Source organism: Acanthisitta chloris, unplaced genomic scaffold (genome assembly GCF_000695815.1).
Source record: "Acanthisitta chloris isolate BGI_N310 unplaced genomic scaffold, ASM69581v1 scaffold21155, whole genome shotgun sequence".
Lineage (NCBI taxonomy): Eukaryota > Metazoa > Chordata > Aves > Passeriformes > Acanthisittidae > Acanthisitta > Acanthisitta chloris.
In genome coordinates this window covers 9,346-24,295 of record NW_008674577.1, presented here as the reverse complement: position 1 = coordinate 24,295, position 14,950 = coordinate 9,346, and the positions used below count along the sequence as shown (strand labels likewise).

Genomic DNA, 14,950 nt, shown 5'->3' with positions numbered 1-14,950 from the left:
TTCAGCAGGCCTGAAAGCACCTTTTGACTTCTGCAGCACTTGAAGTGCCTTCTGCTGGCGATGACATCCAGAGAGGGATGTCAGCAGGGCCTTTCCAGCTGGGAAACAAAGCCCTGCTGACATCCCTTGGCTCTGTGCATGTGAGCTTCACCCAGCCAGCCTGAGAGTCCTTACTGAGGGACATTAGGGGCACTCTGGGATTTTGATCCTGTTGGGAAGGGCGTTAGGTCAGAGAAAGGGATAAAGGTCCTCTGGAAATCTCCTGTGCTGTATTTAACGTTACTATGAATGTTTAATACTATACATTCTGTGCATGTTGCCTGAGTCAGGGTCTGACCCAGTGCCTCTGGGGACTCCTGTGCACTGATGAAACCTGGGTTGGTTTGGGGGCACTGTTCTTTTGGGTTGTTCTGGGTATTTCTCCTTCATTCATCATTTATTTCTTATTTTCCAGATTTCGTTCGATGGCATCTATGCAAACATGAGAATGGTTCACATCCTTACATCAGTTGTCGTAAGTCTCCAAACTTGCAGGAGGGCAAAGAGTTCTGCAGTGACAGAGAGTTGTAACTAGTCCATCTGTTCTAATGTAATGGAGTGAATATGAAACTTCAGCCCCTTTTTGCCAAGACTGAACTCAAAAGCATCACAGTAACAGCTGTTCTGTACTTTTAGCTTGGAAAGGTCCAGGTCTAATTTGCAGAGAAAAGCAGATGTCTTAGGTGCACTTGCATGTCTTGAATTTTGGACAAGTTATGTATGAATACAATGAGTCTGTGTCTGGGGATTAGAAACCTTTCTCCCCAGGTTTAAGGGAAGTCCTGACATGCCAAAATGAACTGGGGCAGACTGTTGACATCTGCTTGAGCCCGGGGTGAGCTCTCCTGCTTGTCTGTACCCACTGACTGGTCAGGAGCCTTGTTTGTACCCGACATGCTCCTGTGAGTCCCCTCAGAGCAGCCTGGGCACACCCAGCTGTTGGCATCTGCAGAGCACAGCAGTGTATTTATAGATGGACAAGTGCTGAATGAGGAGATTGGGCTGAAAACTGAGCTGTATTTTTGTGCTGTGGGCTATGTAAAGAACACATGAAAATCACTCAGATGTCGTTTGTCAGGCTGGTAGCAAGTCATGTTTTCATTCTTCTTGCCTTCTAGGGATCCAAATGTGAAGTGCAGGTGAAAAATGGTGGTATATATGAAGGAGTTTTTAAAACCTACAGTCCTAAGGTAATTTTGTACATTTTGGCTCTTATTTTAAAATCTAATCCTGAATAATCAGTATTTGATTAACCTGTGACTATTTGCTATGAATTATTTTGACTAGTCCCATCTAGATTTACACAGCAGATTGTAAATGTGTTTTTTGCAAGCAGATGAAGTTAGTGAGTGGCTGATTGTGCACTAAGTCAGTGCCTCCTTGTCCTGTCTCCCCCAGTGTGATTTAGTGGTCGATGCTGCTCATCGGAAAACTGCGGAATCCAGTTTGGGGCCAAAACGTGAGGACATCCTAGAGAGTATCTTGTTCAAGTCTTCAGACTTTGTCATGGTGCATTTTAAGGACATGGATACCAATTATGCAAGAAGAGGTATATTTGTGTTTAAAATGACCTGGGTCTTATGGTTATAAGCTAAGATCTTTCAGAGGAGATGTTTCAGGATCCAGAAACTAAAGTTCACCGTTAGGTTGTTAATATTCAGTGAGTGCAAAGCTTCAGCACCTCCTGAAATCAAATGTTTACCACTCTTAAGTGGGTTACAGACCCTTGGTGAGGGCACTCAGCTCATTTGATGTCTGGGAAGCAAAGCCTTAGTAATACTAGAAAACACATTTTGTGGGAGGTTGGATTTTTTTCTTTGTAAATACCTTTCTAAATTATTCTGTCAATGTTATACAAGAGTCCATGAATGCACAAATTCTTTTAGGAAAGGATTGTTATTCAGAGTTGATGTATATATAGTCTACATTGAGTTAACCTTCGAAACCATCTAAAATGTTACTGCAAAGAGCTAAAAGTTCTTTTCCAAATCCTCTATTTGTGTTTTTAATTTTTGCTTTGCTACTTGTAGATCTCCAAAACACAGAAGAACCTAGTGAGGCAGGCAAGTGGTCTTAAAATCCTAAAGACATGTCTTGAAGCTATCCAAATGAAGTGACTTTGCAGGCAGCCAGGCTCTTCCCATGCTCTGACCTCCCAGCCCCTAGTTACTCCTTGGGAACCTGAGAGGCTCACGAGGCAGCTCAGCTCCTCGGCAGGTTTCATCTTTTTGGGCAGCAATTCTCAAGGGTTTTATGCTTCTGTTTCTGATTTGCTGGGATAAGGAGTAAAAGCAAACAGCTTTGTGTGCTGTGGGGTGAAACTGTGCATGTTTTCAGGTTGATCAGCTGTCACTGGCAGCTCAGTGGTGGTTGGAACAGTTTTATTCCCATTAGCAGCACTCAAGGCTGAGCAGGGCCCAGAGGGCATTGAATGAGATTTTTCTCTCCTCACCTTGTGTTTGTGTGTGTGTATGTTCTTGCCTGATGTAAAGCTGAAGAATGAGAGGTTTGTTGTTTCAAGGAATTTTGCTTTTCCCAGAAGATCTGGTGCATAATGTCAGAGCAAATGTGGCATTGAAATGCAGATAAGTTCCAGGTTCTGGATGGGACTTGGAATGTAAATGACACAGGAGATGTTTTATAGTGGGTCTGCTGTGAGCATCACTTCAGTGTCAGAGCAAACTGGGCTCTCCCTTACTCAGCCTGTACCTTCTGAGCAGAGGAATGGCTCCACTACTGCTTCTAGGAGTAATTACTCAATGGACATTTTCCGTGAGAAAATGACTTCAGGTTGAACAGTCCCTCAGTTCACTTTATTGGGTGGAATATCTTTGAGTCTAAATCTCTTAAGTGCTGGAGAGGAGAGCTGGAATAAAGCTGTAGAGACTTGGAGCAAGATAGACTGGAGGGCTGCAAAATTTGATAACTCAGAGTGGGTAAATTAATCTACTTTCCATTTTGTCTCAAAAATGTATTATCTTCAAATGGCACTTGAAAGTGTAACTCGGGCTCTGATCACACCTGCAAATTAGAGCAGTGAGGGGCTTGCTGCTTCCTGGGGAATGGAATAAGGGCTCAGAAGAATGGAGGTGTGTGAGCATGCACGGAGGAGCTCTGCCCTCCTGGTCCTGTGAATAAACCCAGGTCTGCCTGGTGCTGGGCCAGAGGAGCCTGTGTGATCCACAGGGAACACCGGGGCTGAAGTCCTGCATGAGGAGTTGCTGCTCTTTGTCGTGTTTGTGTTGGGAATGGTCACTGCCTGGTGCCCCAGTCTGGCAGGATTGCACTTACCCTGGAACAAATACTTCTGAACTGTCTAGCCCGCAATGTTTTTTGCCTTTCACAGGCAAGTTAGGAGACAAATTAGCCGTACTTGATTGGAAAGGCAACTTGTTTTTACGACCTTAAAAATGCAGTCAAAGGAAAGGGCCCTTCACAAGCTCTGTGGAAGTCTCACCTGGAGTAGGGATCACTGGGAGGCTTACTTGGAGTAGGGGTTGTAGGGAGGCTCCCCTGGAGTAGGGATTGTTGGGGTCTGTGTCTGTAGTTTCTTACCTCTTAGGAGACTACTGGACTTTTGGGGAGCCCTTGAACTAAGCTAAATTTCTGCAAAAGATCCTGTTTGGAAAGTTTTAGTGCATCCTGGTTTCCTGATTCAGTAGAAGTATCTGCAATACTGTGGATTTTTATTCTGGCATTTACTTCTTTGCTGGGCTGGGGGAGTGTGAGCAAATGGTGCTCCTGACTGCAGGGCAGGATCTCCTGACCCACCCTCAGGCTTGAGCAGCAGAGATGTTGGCTGGTTTGGGTGACAAGTCAGGCAGGAGAGACTGGAAGAGGACTGGGAAAGAGCGGTAGGTGGGGAGAAAGGGAATGGGATGGAGTCTCCTTTCAGAAGAGGCAAACAGAGCTGTGTTGGAGGAGGCACCTGGCACAGGCTCCAGGCAGCTCAGGGCTATCGTGGTCGTGCAGCTTTGGGGCAGTGAGCTGATAACTCCTGCAGCTGCATCAGCAGTGGGAGTGCAGGGGAGGGAACACCAGCACGGCTTGGGGTGGGTGAAACCTCCCAGTTAGGGACCAGCACATGTAGCTTTGCTCGGGCCCAGCATGACACTGCACCTTTAGATACACCAGTGGGGAAAGTGTGGAGTCTGCCCAGATTGTAGAAACTGGAAGGGCTGAGGGGAAAATTCTGTGTAGATGGGGATGTTCTAAGAGTTTGTGTTTAAATAATAAATCTGTCCCTGCTTCCCGGGCCCTTATTTGCAGCTCTGTCAGTCTGCACAGACCTCCATGCTTGTGTAGATGCTTGTTAGGCTTCAGCAGGTGCAGGAAGGAGTCACCTGAGGGCCTGTCTCTGTGGAATTGAGGCTCTCTGCAGTACAGGCAGGCTCATGAATGAAACATGCACTGAAAAGCTCAGGTGGAACTGTGTTATACCCATCACTCCTTCCAGGCTGCTCTGGCTGCTTTTAGAGGGACTGACAGTGGCTCCTGCATGTGCAATGAAAATCAGCTGCTGAAAACGTGCTCTCAGGTGCCAGTTGCAATCCTTGGCTGGACATTAACACCTAACACCTTTCTGCTTCACCTTCGAGTGCAGAGGTAGTGGAGCTGCTGGGTGACAGATACAGGAGGATCTGTTTCTCCTGGTTCTACGGAAGAAGCTTCCAGCAGAGTTTCCTGCAGCCCTCAGGAATCAGATCAGGCCGCACTGCTGGTGTGCATAGGATTCACATTTCAGCAGGGCTTTGGAGTTGCCTTCTTGGCCTCTCTTTAAAGACAAGACAATTCAAACATCAGAAGTGCTGTTAAAGTAAAAGACTCCTACAATGTTCTTATGGGGTTTTGGCACTGTTGCTGCACTCTGAGAGGAAAAAATCTTACAAATCCAATGATAAAAAAGGCAGAAGAGAATTGGCTATTTGAGATTTTCCTTGAATTAGCACTGGAAGTGGAATTCTTCCAGAGAAAGTGTTGCAAGGGGAATAGCAGTAGGCATCTTATGAACAAAGGAAGGAAATGTTGGCTCTGCAGAGCTGGTGGTAACTGGTTTTAATGTTTCCAATCAGTAGTAAGTAGTTACAAAACAAATGAGAGTTTACAGTTGAAACCTTTAAAGTGAAACCTCAGTTTACTTGATCAAAGCTTCGGTGTGCAGCATCAACACCTTTGGCATGGAACACTGATGGGTTTAATGGCATTTGAACTGCAGACTTGCACTTAATTGCATATTTGTGCTCTTCACCATTAGTGGCTCAAAATATGTTTGTGAAAACAAGCATGTTAGACACTGATGTTAATTAAACCAGCACTCTTAATTGCTCTATTCTGGCAATTTTTCTTTAGCTCATTTAATAGCACATACTTGGAGAAGTTGCCCAAGCTGAGTTTTTCCCAGAACGTGTATATTTAATTATTCTTGGGATTTTTCCCCCAGTTGTCAGGCTGTAAAACAAGAAGTGAGGTCCTTGATGCCAAACTGCCCCACTAAGCAGGTACAGAGGCAGTGAGGGCTAATTGGGTGTTCCAGCTCCAGCCTTCATTTCTCCAGGTTTCGTTTGATCTGTAACTCAGGTTTTGCCATGTAGAAAAGGGATTGATTAAAAATTTGGCCATGTCAAGGTGTCATGTGAATTACTTGTTGAACAGCTCCTGATAAGAGGCAGGAGATAAGGGGGAGGCTGAGCCTGTGCAGCCAGTGTCTTGTCTGCTCTTACCCTGCCAGGCAGCACTTGGAGCAGCAGCTCATGCTTTAGCTTCTACTCGACTAATAATCTGCAGAGCAGTATCTCTGTTTTGGAAACTGTTATTTTTAGAGGTTTTTTTACATAAGTTCTCAAGTTTGTTGCTCATTAATTTTGGTAAAGGCTTGTTTGACTTGCTGTGCTCTTAATCCTGCTCTCCCGTGTGCCTGCCTTGCTGTCTGTTCCAGGAAAACAGTGATCTGAGCCTCGAGGTGCTGTGCTGCTGCATTTAAACTTTGCCTGGGTGCTCTGGAGACCACATTGTAGGACTAGCAGTCTGCCTTTGTGGCTTGGATTCCTCCTAACTTTGGGTTTTCTTTGAGCTGTAGAGGTTAAACTGGCACAGCCTTAGCTGTGGCTGTCATTCTGAAATGGGAGAGAAGTGCAGAGCAGTGGATCCTGTGCCCCATGGATTCTGCTGGGAAACTTAGTGACTACACATCTGCTTAGATTTGTGGACTCAACAAATAGTGGAGTTTTTGCTTTGACTTGTTTTTTTTCCCCTCAGTTCATCTGTGTCATTACAGGAACAGCACTTTGCTGAATGTTTATGTGGCTGTTTAAATAGGAAAATGAGTGGGTTGAGGAGATGAGCCTTGTTAAGCTGCTTTTTGATTCACAGTAGCCAAAACGGCACAGTTGTGTGGAGTTTGCCTGCAGTGATCTAATGGAAGTGAAGGAAACACCCTATGAAACACAGATTGCCTCCCTCAGGTGCTGCCATCGGCCTCCTAACGCCTGTTTGTCCTCTCATCTCACCCCTCTGCTCCCAGGGGTGTGGGCACAGATTTCACAGCTTCCCCAGTGGCACGAGCAGCCTCCAACTTGTGTTTGGTGTCACACGTTCCATCCGAGCTGATCAGATGTGAAACATTGGCTCAATAGTATTTGGGATGGGAGCAGCACTGGGCTGGGTTAGCTGCATGGTATTGATGAGGGAAATGCAGTTTCCAAGTAAAAGTGCCTTAAAATATACTCTTTAGCTACTGTTTAGCTGGATCTGGTATCACTGTGTTGCTATGTAGTTTCAGATGACATTCAAACATATATATATATTGACACACACTAATACAGTATTATGGTAACAGTTGTTTGTGTGAAGGGAAACTGAGAGATGTTTTCTTTCAAGCTGGAATAATGTAGGTTATTTGGAGGGTTTGGGGTTTTTTTTGTGAAGCAAAATGGGGGGGTATAAGGGGATGCTAATCAGTGGGAACATGGCTGAGGTGGGAGGTGTCTGTGAGAGGGACTGAGAGTTTAGCTGCACCTGAATTCAGCCATATATTGTGTAAAACTCCACCTGTGTTTGTATCTGATGTCTTCCCATTTTTTTTTCTCTCCATATCTGTTGTAGTTCCTTCAGAAACAGGTAACGTTTTTTGGCAGTCGCTCTGGCTCTGCATCTTGCCTTTCATAATGCTTTTGTTACCCTAATTTATAACAGACCCTCAGTTCGCACTGCGGCGTGGTGAGACCTGCATGTGTGACTTGGCAGAACCCTGTGGGGGCTCACTGGGTGCCTTCTGTGTCAGCCTTCATTTGTAGCTGTTTGCTGGATTGCTGGGGATGAAGTGGCTGAAATTTGGGGTCAGAATAGGTGGTACAGGGCTGCCATGGCTGTGGAATCACACAACGTTCCTGCCAAAGGTTTAGCCATGGGCTAAAATACCATCTCACTTGAAGGTGTTAATCTCCAGCTCCAGCTTTTGGTTGGCAGCTTGTGACATCTCCCAGAGGCACTGGAACAGCTCCCCAGGGCAGTGCTCACAGCCCCAGGCCTGGCAGAGCTCGAGGAGCACTAGGACAGCACTCTGAGGCACAGGGTGGGATCTCTGTGCTGTTGTGTGCAGGGCAGGAGTTGAACTCTGATGATCCCTGTGATCCCTTCCAACTCAGGATATTCCATCCTAGGTTTCTGTCATCTCCCAAGGTGATTGGTGCAGGTGTTTGCAGTTTCCCAGTTGCCCTAACAGTTCTGTGCCTCCTTAGGTGCCTTCCCTTCATTTGGCTTTCTTACCTTTCCGATTCTTAGGTGCCTTCCCTTCATTTGGCTTTTTTTCTTACCTTTCCGATCCTTTTGTTATTTGAAGTGAATGTTTAGCTAATCAACTTCTTTTTCATTCACCTTTGATAACAGTTTGTTTCATATAAGCTTATTAACAATGCTTAATTGCTTAACTGTTTGGACTTTGTGTCTGAGTTGGGTGAGCATTCCCTGGGATGGTGCTGGGTGGTGTCAGACAGACCCAGCACAGCTCATGTTTGTACCAGTTCATGTACAGAACTTCACTGTGGAGTTGGGAACAACAGGAATAATGAGCAGTGTCAGCAGTCTCTCTTAAACCATCCTCAGTGATTGTGGAAAAGCTGTGGCCAACTTCATATGTTGTGCATTCCTTTCATAATAGCTTTAAAGTTCATTTTTCTTAGGAAGATTTTTACATCTTGCCAAAAATTAATTTAGGCCACGTTTTTCCATATCTGGCACTGCCTGGTGGTGGTTTGATTTCATCTCTTCTTAAGGGCTGAAATGTTTGCTCCTTCCTTTATCAGCAGAATGATAATGGGAAATTCTAGATTGAAGGCTGATTTCTGTTAGGCTGATTCATTTATTGATAAGCTTACAACAGGCTTACTCAATTTTTTTCAGTCTGTGTTTAAGTCTGGCAGCTCTGAGATCTAGTTGCTTACAAATGTGAGAGCTTGGCTTCCCTGGTGAATGGCTTTGGACATTTTGGTCACAGCACTTCTAATACTCTGCTAGTCCTCCTGAAGTCTGGCTTGAATGAAACACGTGAAAAGAAAAACTTGTGAGCTGTGTGTTATGGATGGTTTTATAATTGTTGTAAACAGCAGCAGAGCCTTGCTGGTTATTTGTGGTTTGGGTGAGTTGCTGCTTGGAAAAGCTGTGGCAGGAGAGAAAACACCTCTGCTCCTGTCCCAGGGCATGGGTGCACCAAGCTGAAGGACAGCCACCCTGCAGAGGGAGAACGAGTGTGTGTGTGCATGTTTGGGGTGCTGAGGAGCTGTGGGAATAGAAGGGGCTCAGATGTCTGAAGGGAAACTTGTATTTTGCCCATTTAGGGACTGGGATAGGGTTCTATTCATGCTTTTTGGTATTTGCACTGCACTTTAGTGTGCCATTGTGTGGGCTGTTTGGAAAAGGATATCACACAATTCCTGGGTTTTCTAGAGAACAATCTATCCTCAGGTAGTGGTTTTCCCCCCAAATGTTCATGCACTTTATATAAAATAGTTTGAAATAACTGAAAATATTTCTAGAAGTTACTCTGTAGTTTCATAGTCATTCTAAGCCTGAAGTAAGCACCTTCCTGATGTCCTGTTGGCCACAGCAGCTGCAGGAGAAGGTGAATGATGGTTAATGTGCCTGGGATTCAGCTGCATTGGGTTGTTCCTCAGCTAAAAAACTTGTGTGTACATCTTCCTGTGCTTAACCCAATTGATTTCACCCCCATCCCTCCCCACTCCATTGTAGATGCTTTTACTGATTCAGCCATCAGTGCTAAAGTCAATGGAGAACACAAGGAAAAGGATCTGGAACCATGGGATGGAGGAGAGACTACTGCTTCTGAGGAGCTTGAGGCTTTAGAGACAGACGTTGTAAGTAATGCTTTTTTATCAGCTGTGCAGAATAAGCTGTTTCTTAATTTAACACTTCCTTAATTTTAATCCAGTAATGAATTTTGGGCTGAAAGTGCTGTCCTGCATTGTAGTGGTTATGTTCAGCCTTTGCTAGCAGCTCCACAGTACTTGTTAACCCCTTGAATGAGTGGATCTCAAATGCCACTCCTGGCAAATTCTGGCCAGTGGCAGCTGCAGCAGGGAGAGATGTGTTGGGCTCAGGGACTGGCTCAAAGAGCAGCTTCTGTCCAGGGCTCCAAATTCAGCAATGCACTGAAGTGATTAATGCTCAATCAGAGAATTCCTATCTGACCATCACTGCACTTGGAAATTATGGCAAGACTGTGCTCAGCTCAGTGTCCCTGGGCTGCAGCTGAAGGGAATGGATGTGTGTCTGACCCAAGCACAGACACAATCTCAGCAGCTGAGGAATCCTTAGATGAAGAGTGTGGTCTCAAATGACATCTCTTTATACATCACAGCAGTCAGCTTTTCCTCAAGCACGAGTTTTTCTCAGTGAGGTATTCAGCCTGTGATATGTTAAAGATAATGCTCCTGATTAGAGCAGAGTCTGGTCATGTTACTGTGGAGCATATTAACTTTGGCTGGAACAGTTCTCCTGTCAATTCTTGTGTGCATGTTGTAGAGCTGAGATTTATGAGAATACTCAATACTGTTAGTGCCTTTATAAAATATTCAAAACCTTTCTCGTTGTGCCTGAGTGCTGTAATAGCAATTTCACTCGAGTGGGGAAGTTGTGCAGATCAACAGGAGCCTCCTGCCCGTGCTCTGTGGCTCAGGTAATTGCATTAGTGCAGCTGCAAAGTTGCAGCACTTGCCACAACAAGGGACAATTTTAATGGTGAGAAGTGTCAATTTGCACCTTCTGGAAAGGCAAAAAGGCATGAATATATGTATTTCTTGCTAGCCAGCAATCTCCTAGTACAGAGTGGGCATTGTGCTTTAAAAGCCCTGACAGAAACAACCCAAAGACTCACAACAAACCATTAAAAAAAGGCTTTTGAAGGTAAATCTGTACATCTGATGAGCAAAGCTCCCTGGATAAATTGTGGCTTTAGTAACTTTGATATCTAGACAGTAAATTCCTAAGCCCAGGAAAAAGGGCAGAAGGTTTAACTTCTGCCATCAGCCCTTAATGTTCAGGGAATGTGTTGCCAGTGTCATTTTGAAAAACAAGCATCATTTTCTTCTAGTCTAATGGATGGGATCCCAATGACATGTTTCGTTACAATGAAGAAAATTATGGTGTAGTATCAACTTATGACAGCAGTTTGTCTTCTTATACGTAAGTTCCAAACCATTTTGTTCCTTGGATTTGTATTTACTGTTCTCCCTGGTTTGACAAACTTTATGTTCTGCAGCTCATTTTGCATCGTTTCTGAAGTTGTGGAGTCAAATCACTGCGAAAAGCAATGAATGAATAGTGCCTAAGAGAGCTTGCCAGAGTTCTGTGAATAGTTAGATGGGGAAATCTGTATGTATTCCCTTAAATGGGCACAGCTCATTCCCACTGCAGCGTTTGCTGGATTCAGGCATGCAGCAACCCTCACTTCTTGCAGACCCTCTCGTGGATGGGGCAGAGAACTGTGAAATTATCTTTATGTAGCTGCTGTACCTGTAGCTTTGGTTTAACCTAGCAGAAGAGTTTGCCTGAATGCTAATTTTATTGGGACAGTTGATGTGGAAGATTGTGGAATGTGGAAAAATTGCTGATAACCAAGGAGGGTGACTTGTTCAGCAGACTTGTCCAGCCCTAAAGTCTTAGTTACACTACAGTAACAACTGGAATATAGAAGCAGTTCCAAGCCTCCTCTGGCCACTCTGGCAGTGTGGGCCTATCCCCAAATGTCTGCAGCTATAGTGTTCACTGCAACTGCAGCACAAATGGACTGCAGATGTTCAGCAGCCATTGTGAAATGCCTTCAGTGTTCCCCCACTCTTTTAACCCCCAAAGCATCGACTCACTGCTGAATACCAAGGAATTGCAGCCACTGTTCTGGTTTTTGGGTGCAGCTCTCTGGCTCAGCAGTCTTTATTTCTGTGTTTTGTTCACACAGACCTGTAACACGGTGATAATCAAAGTGTCCTAATCGGCTTAGGTTTGAATCCTGGGGAAGCTGTTCTTTCCTCTCCTTCACTGCTCTAAGTACTTTTTGGACTTTTGAACTTTAGTCTGCCATCTTTCTGCTTTATGGATATTAATGGAAACAGATTAAAAACATGAAGGTGGCTTTAAATTAATGCCAGGTTTTTTTTTTCCCCCTAGTCAGGCAACTTGCTTTGCATATGAGTCTGCTAAACTGGGAAGCTCTTTTCCTGCTTTTCCAACTCTGGGACCAGTGTAGCTAAATGCTTAAACATGCAGCTGAAGGATTGTGAAGGATTTATGGTTTGATTGTTTTCTCTTCCCAGAGCTAAGAACTAGCAGGTAGAGTTTGTCAAACTGCATCAAGGCACAAGTTTGTGTTGCAGCAAGTGGATTCCTGAGCTGCTGTGAATGCTGCTCTGAACGATGTCATCTTGGCCATCCCCTTTCTGTCCTCTTTGCTGGCCTGTTAGAAACCCATTCTTTGCCTGTTGGGTTGCCATCAGTGTCTCTGCACACGTGCCCCCATTATTTTCAGTCACTAAGTCAGTAAGGGTTGCTGGGTGTTCCCCTTTGTGTTAACATGGGGTCAGCAAGGCCTGTGCCCAGGTTTGTGTGCACTGTGTTCATGCAGCTCTTGTTTGAGCCAAAGCTTTGTGCTGAAGGGTAAGGTTTTGGTGGAATATTCCTGCAGTGACCACTGATAAGGCCTGTGAGATGTTTTGACTGGCCACAACGTGTGTGTGTGGAAAAACTTGTGATGCAGTAGTGGAGTGCTGGCTTGGAATTTGGCAAAGCCACTTGTTTTCCTAGTTCTGCCACCAACACTTGAGTAATTTTGCATACATTATTTCATACTCAGCTTGTACCTCCACCTACTTTCTTTGTTTTCTCCTTTATATCATTCAAAGTATGTGCAGCAGTTGTTATCTAATGCCTAGCAGAGCTTGGGCCAGGCCTGAGCTGTGGTCTCTGTGTAGCTCTGAAGTAACATGGAGTGGAACAACTTCACAGCTCAAAATCAGGGGAAAAACTTGTTTCATAAACCTGATGCAAAATAAGACAGGTAGAAACCAAAAATGGGTGAGAGAAGGAGGTGCCAGGTATGATGCCATCTCTCTCAGTGTTTCAGTGCTCGTGGAGTGAGTTTGGACTTGGTGGCTTTCCTAAGGGATGTTTTTGCAATATTCCATGAGAGCTACATGGAATGAATGGCTCTGAGGCCCTGGGACATGGCAGATGAGTTGTGGATTTCTGGTCCCGTGCTCTGAAGTGCTGCATTCATCTTTCCTGCAGTTATTCCTAAGAGGAAGAGCTGAAATTCTGTGGCTGGAATTATCCAAGGGTTAGGGATGTAACTCCCTGGTTTTAGTAGGATTGTGTCTTCTGGGAGTGTATAAAAGTAAGCTGAACCAGGGCAGAGTCAGGTTAGAGGTTAGGAGAAGTGTTTTTCCTGTTAGGGTCTTCAGGCCCTGGAATTGCCCAGGGAGGTGGTGGAGTCACCATCCCTGGAGGTGTGTAAGAGGTGTCTGGATCTGGCACTGGAGGATCTGGTTTGGGGGTTCCAGCAGTGACAGGTTCATGGTTGGACTCAATCTTAGAGTTCTCCTCTAACCCTGATGGTTCTGTGATTCTAAATAGCTAAAAAAAAATTCAAATTTGGGCCCTTAAGGTAGTTCCTGTCTAAATAACACTGAGCATTTTTATTGCTGATGTTCTCAAATGTTGGAGCCTTTGCATAGCTTTAGGGATTGGGAATTTTGCAAGTCATATGGACAAGCTCTGCACCCTCAGACCTCAGCTCTCTGGACAGGTAACTGGCACTGAATTTGCACATAATACCAAACCAGGAAAATGCTTGTACTGAAACCCACAGCAAGTTGTTTTTTTCCTTCTGACTTGGTTAGAACTAACAGTGTGTAATTTTTGTGGCTCCTTTGTGCTTTTGACTGCGTTTCAGAGATTCTTTTCCTTTCCATTGTCTTTTAGGGTGCCATTAGAAAGAGATAATTCAGAAGAGTTTTTAAAGCGGGAAGCCAGAGCAACTCAATTAGCAGAGGAAATTGAATCAAGTGCCCAATACAAAGCTCGAGTTGCCTTGGAAAATGATGAAAGGACAGAAGAAGAAAAATATACTGCTGTTCAGAGAAATGCTAATGAAAGAGAAGGACACGGTGTGAACACTAGGTACTTGAGTGCACTCTGAATGGTATTTTTATTTAAATCATGTACTTATTTTGGTACTGTGGCAATTTACTCCTTCAGACTGTGCTTTTCCAGCAGGGCTGATTAGGTTTGGAGCCTTGCGTAAACAATCATGTGCTGGTTTTGGCACTCAGGGTGACTTGTACACCTCTGCCTGGCCCTGTATTATCTGTGTGGTGGAACAGACTTCCCCGGTCTGAGCTGTCACCGCGGCGAATTCGTGCCAGGTGACAGGAAAGGGCAGTGGTTTCAGTGTGTCCCGGGGAATTTCAGGCATCAGGGCTAAATCCTTGGGTGTCTCTGGGCTCATAAAGTGGACTGTGTGGTCAGTATCAAAAGCCAATTCATGAGGTGACTGTTAGGTCAGCATCTGGTAGTGTTTAGACTTTTCCTTTAGCTTGATTTGAGAAAGAGGGAAAAATATCAGATCGGGTGGTTTTCGTTGCCTTTCTGTTCTGTGTTCCCACTGACAGAAATTTGCTGTGTTTCAGAGAAAATAAATACATTCCGCCTGGGCAGAGGAACAGAGATGTCCTGTCCTGGGGAAGTGGAAGACAAAACTCACCGAGGATGGGCCAGTCTGGATCAGGCCCACCAATATCAAGGTCTGGATCCCACACTTCGGAGTTCAGCCCTAACTCTGGAGCAGATCAGAGAGTAGTTAACGGAGGCAAGTATCCGAAATCCCCGTGGATGTTCCCTGTAACGCTGCAGACAGTTACCTGATGATGTTGCAGCTGCACATGCTGTGGGTTTAGGATGTGTGTTCCATCAGCTAGGTCAGCACTCCTCATTTAACACAGAGGTTCTGAGTTGGATTCGGGTTCAGCTTGTGGTGGCACATTGGACTGCACTGTGAAGGCTTTGCAGAGCAGCAGTGTCATTCGTTTTCCTTCTCAAACACCTTTGTCTTAGATGACGGTGCAGTAAGTGGTTTTAAAGATTAAAAATTGCTGGAAGCGTCGGCACTGCTGAGCTGTGTGAGGAGCAGCAGTGCTGACACCTAGTGAGAGGGAGGTGGCAGCTGAGGAAGCTTCCCTTCCTCTCTGCTGCATGGATCAGGTCTGTTTCCCATGGAAAAGAATAATGCAATTTGCTGATGTTGTGGGCAGGGAAAGCAAGACAAAGTGTTAGGGGCTAAGGAATCCCAAGCCTTCCCTCCAAATGGCTATTTGAGTATTCTCTGCCGTGCACACGGGTAATATTTCTA

The 14,950-nt window shown here is 45.0% G+C and overlaps 1 protein-coding gene across 1 annotated transcript in view; it reads left to right on the top strand.

The window, feature by feature from the left end:
• Positions 1–14,950, top strand: part of ATXN2 (ataxin 2) — a gene marked incomplete at both ends in the record, with an annotated part of 25,414 nt that overhangs the window by 1,197 nt on the left and 9,267 nt on the right. The window contains 7 exons of the mRNA XM_009075407.1: positions 455–514; positions 1,158–1,229; positions 1,438–1,588; positions 9,283–9,407; positions 10,643–10,734; positions 13,525–13,722; positions 14,232–14,410. Coding sequence (XP_009073655.1) covers positions 455–514; positions 1,158–1,229; positions 1,438–1,588; positions 9,283–9,407; positions 10,643–10,734; positions 13,525–13,722; positions 14,232–14,410 — 877 coding nt within the window. The remainder of the gene's footprint in view (positions 1–454; positions 515–1,157; positions 1,230–1,437; positions 1,589–9,282; positions 9,408–10,642; positions 10,735–13,524; positions 13,723–14,231; positions 14,411–14,950) is intronic.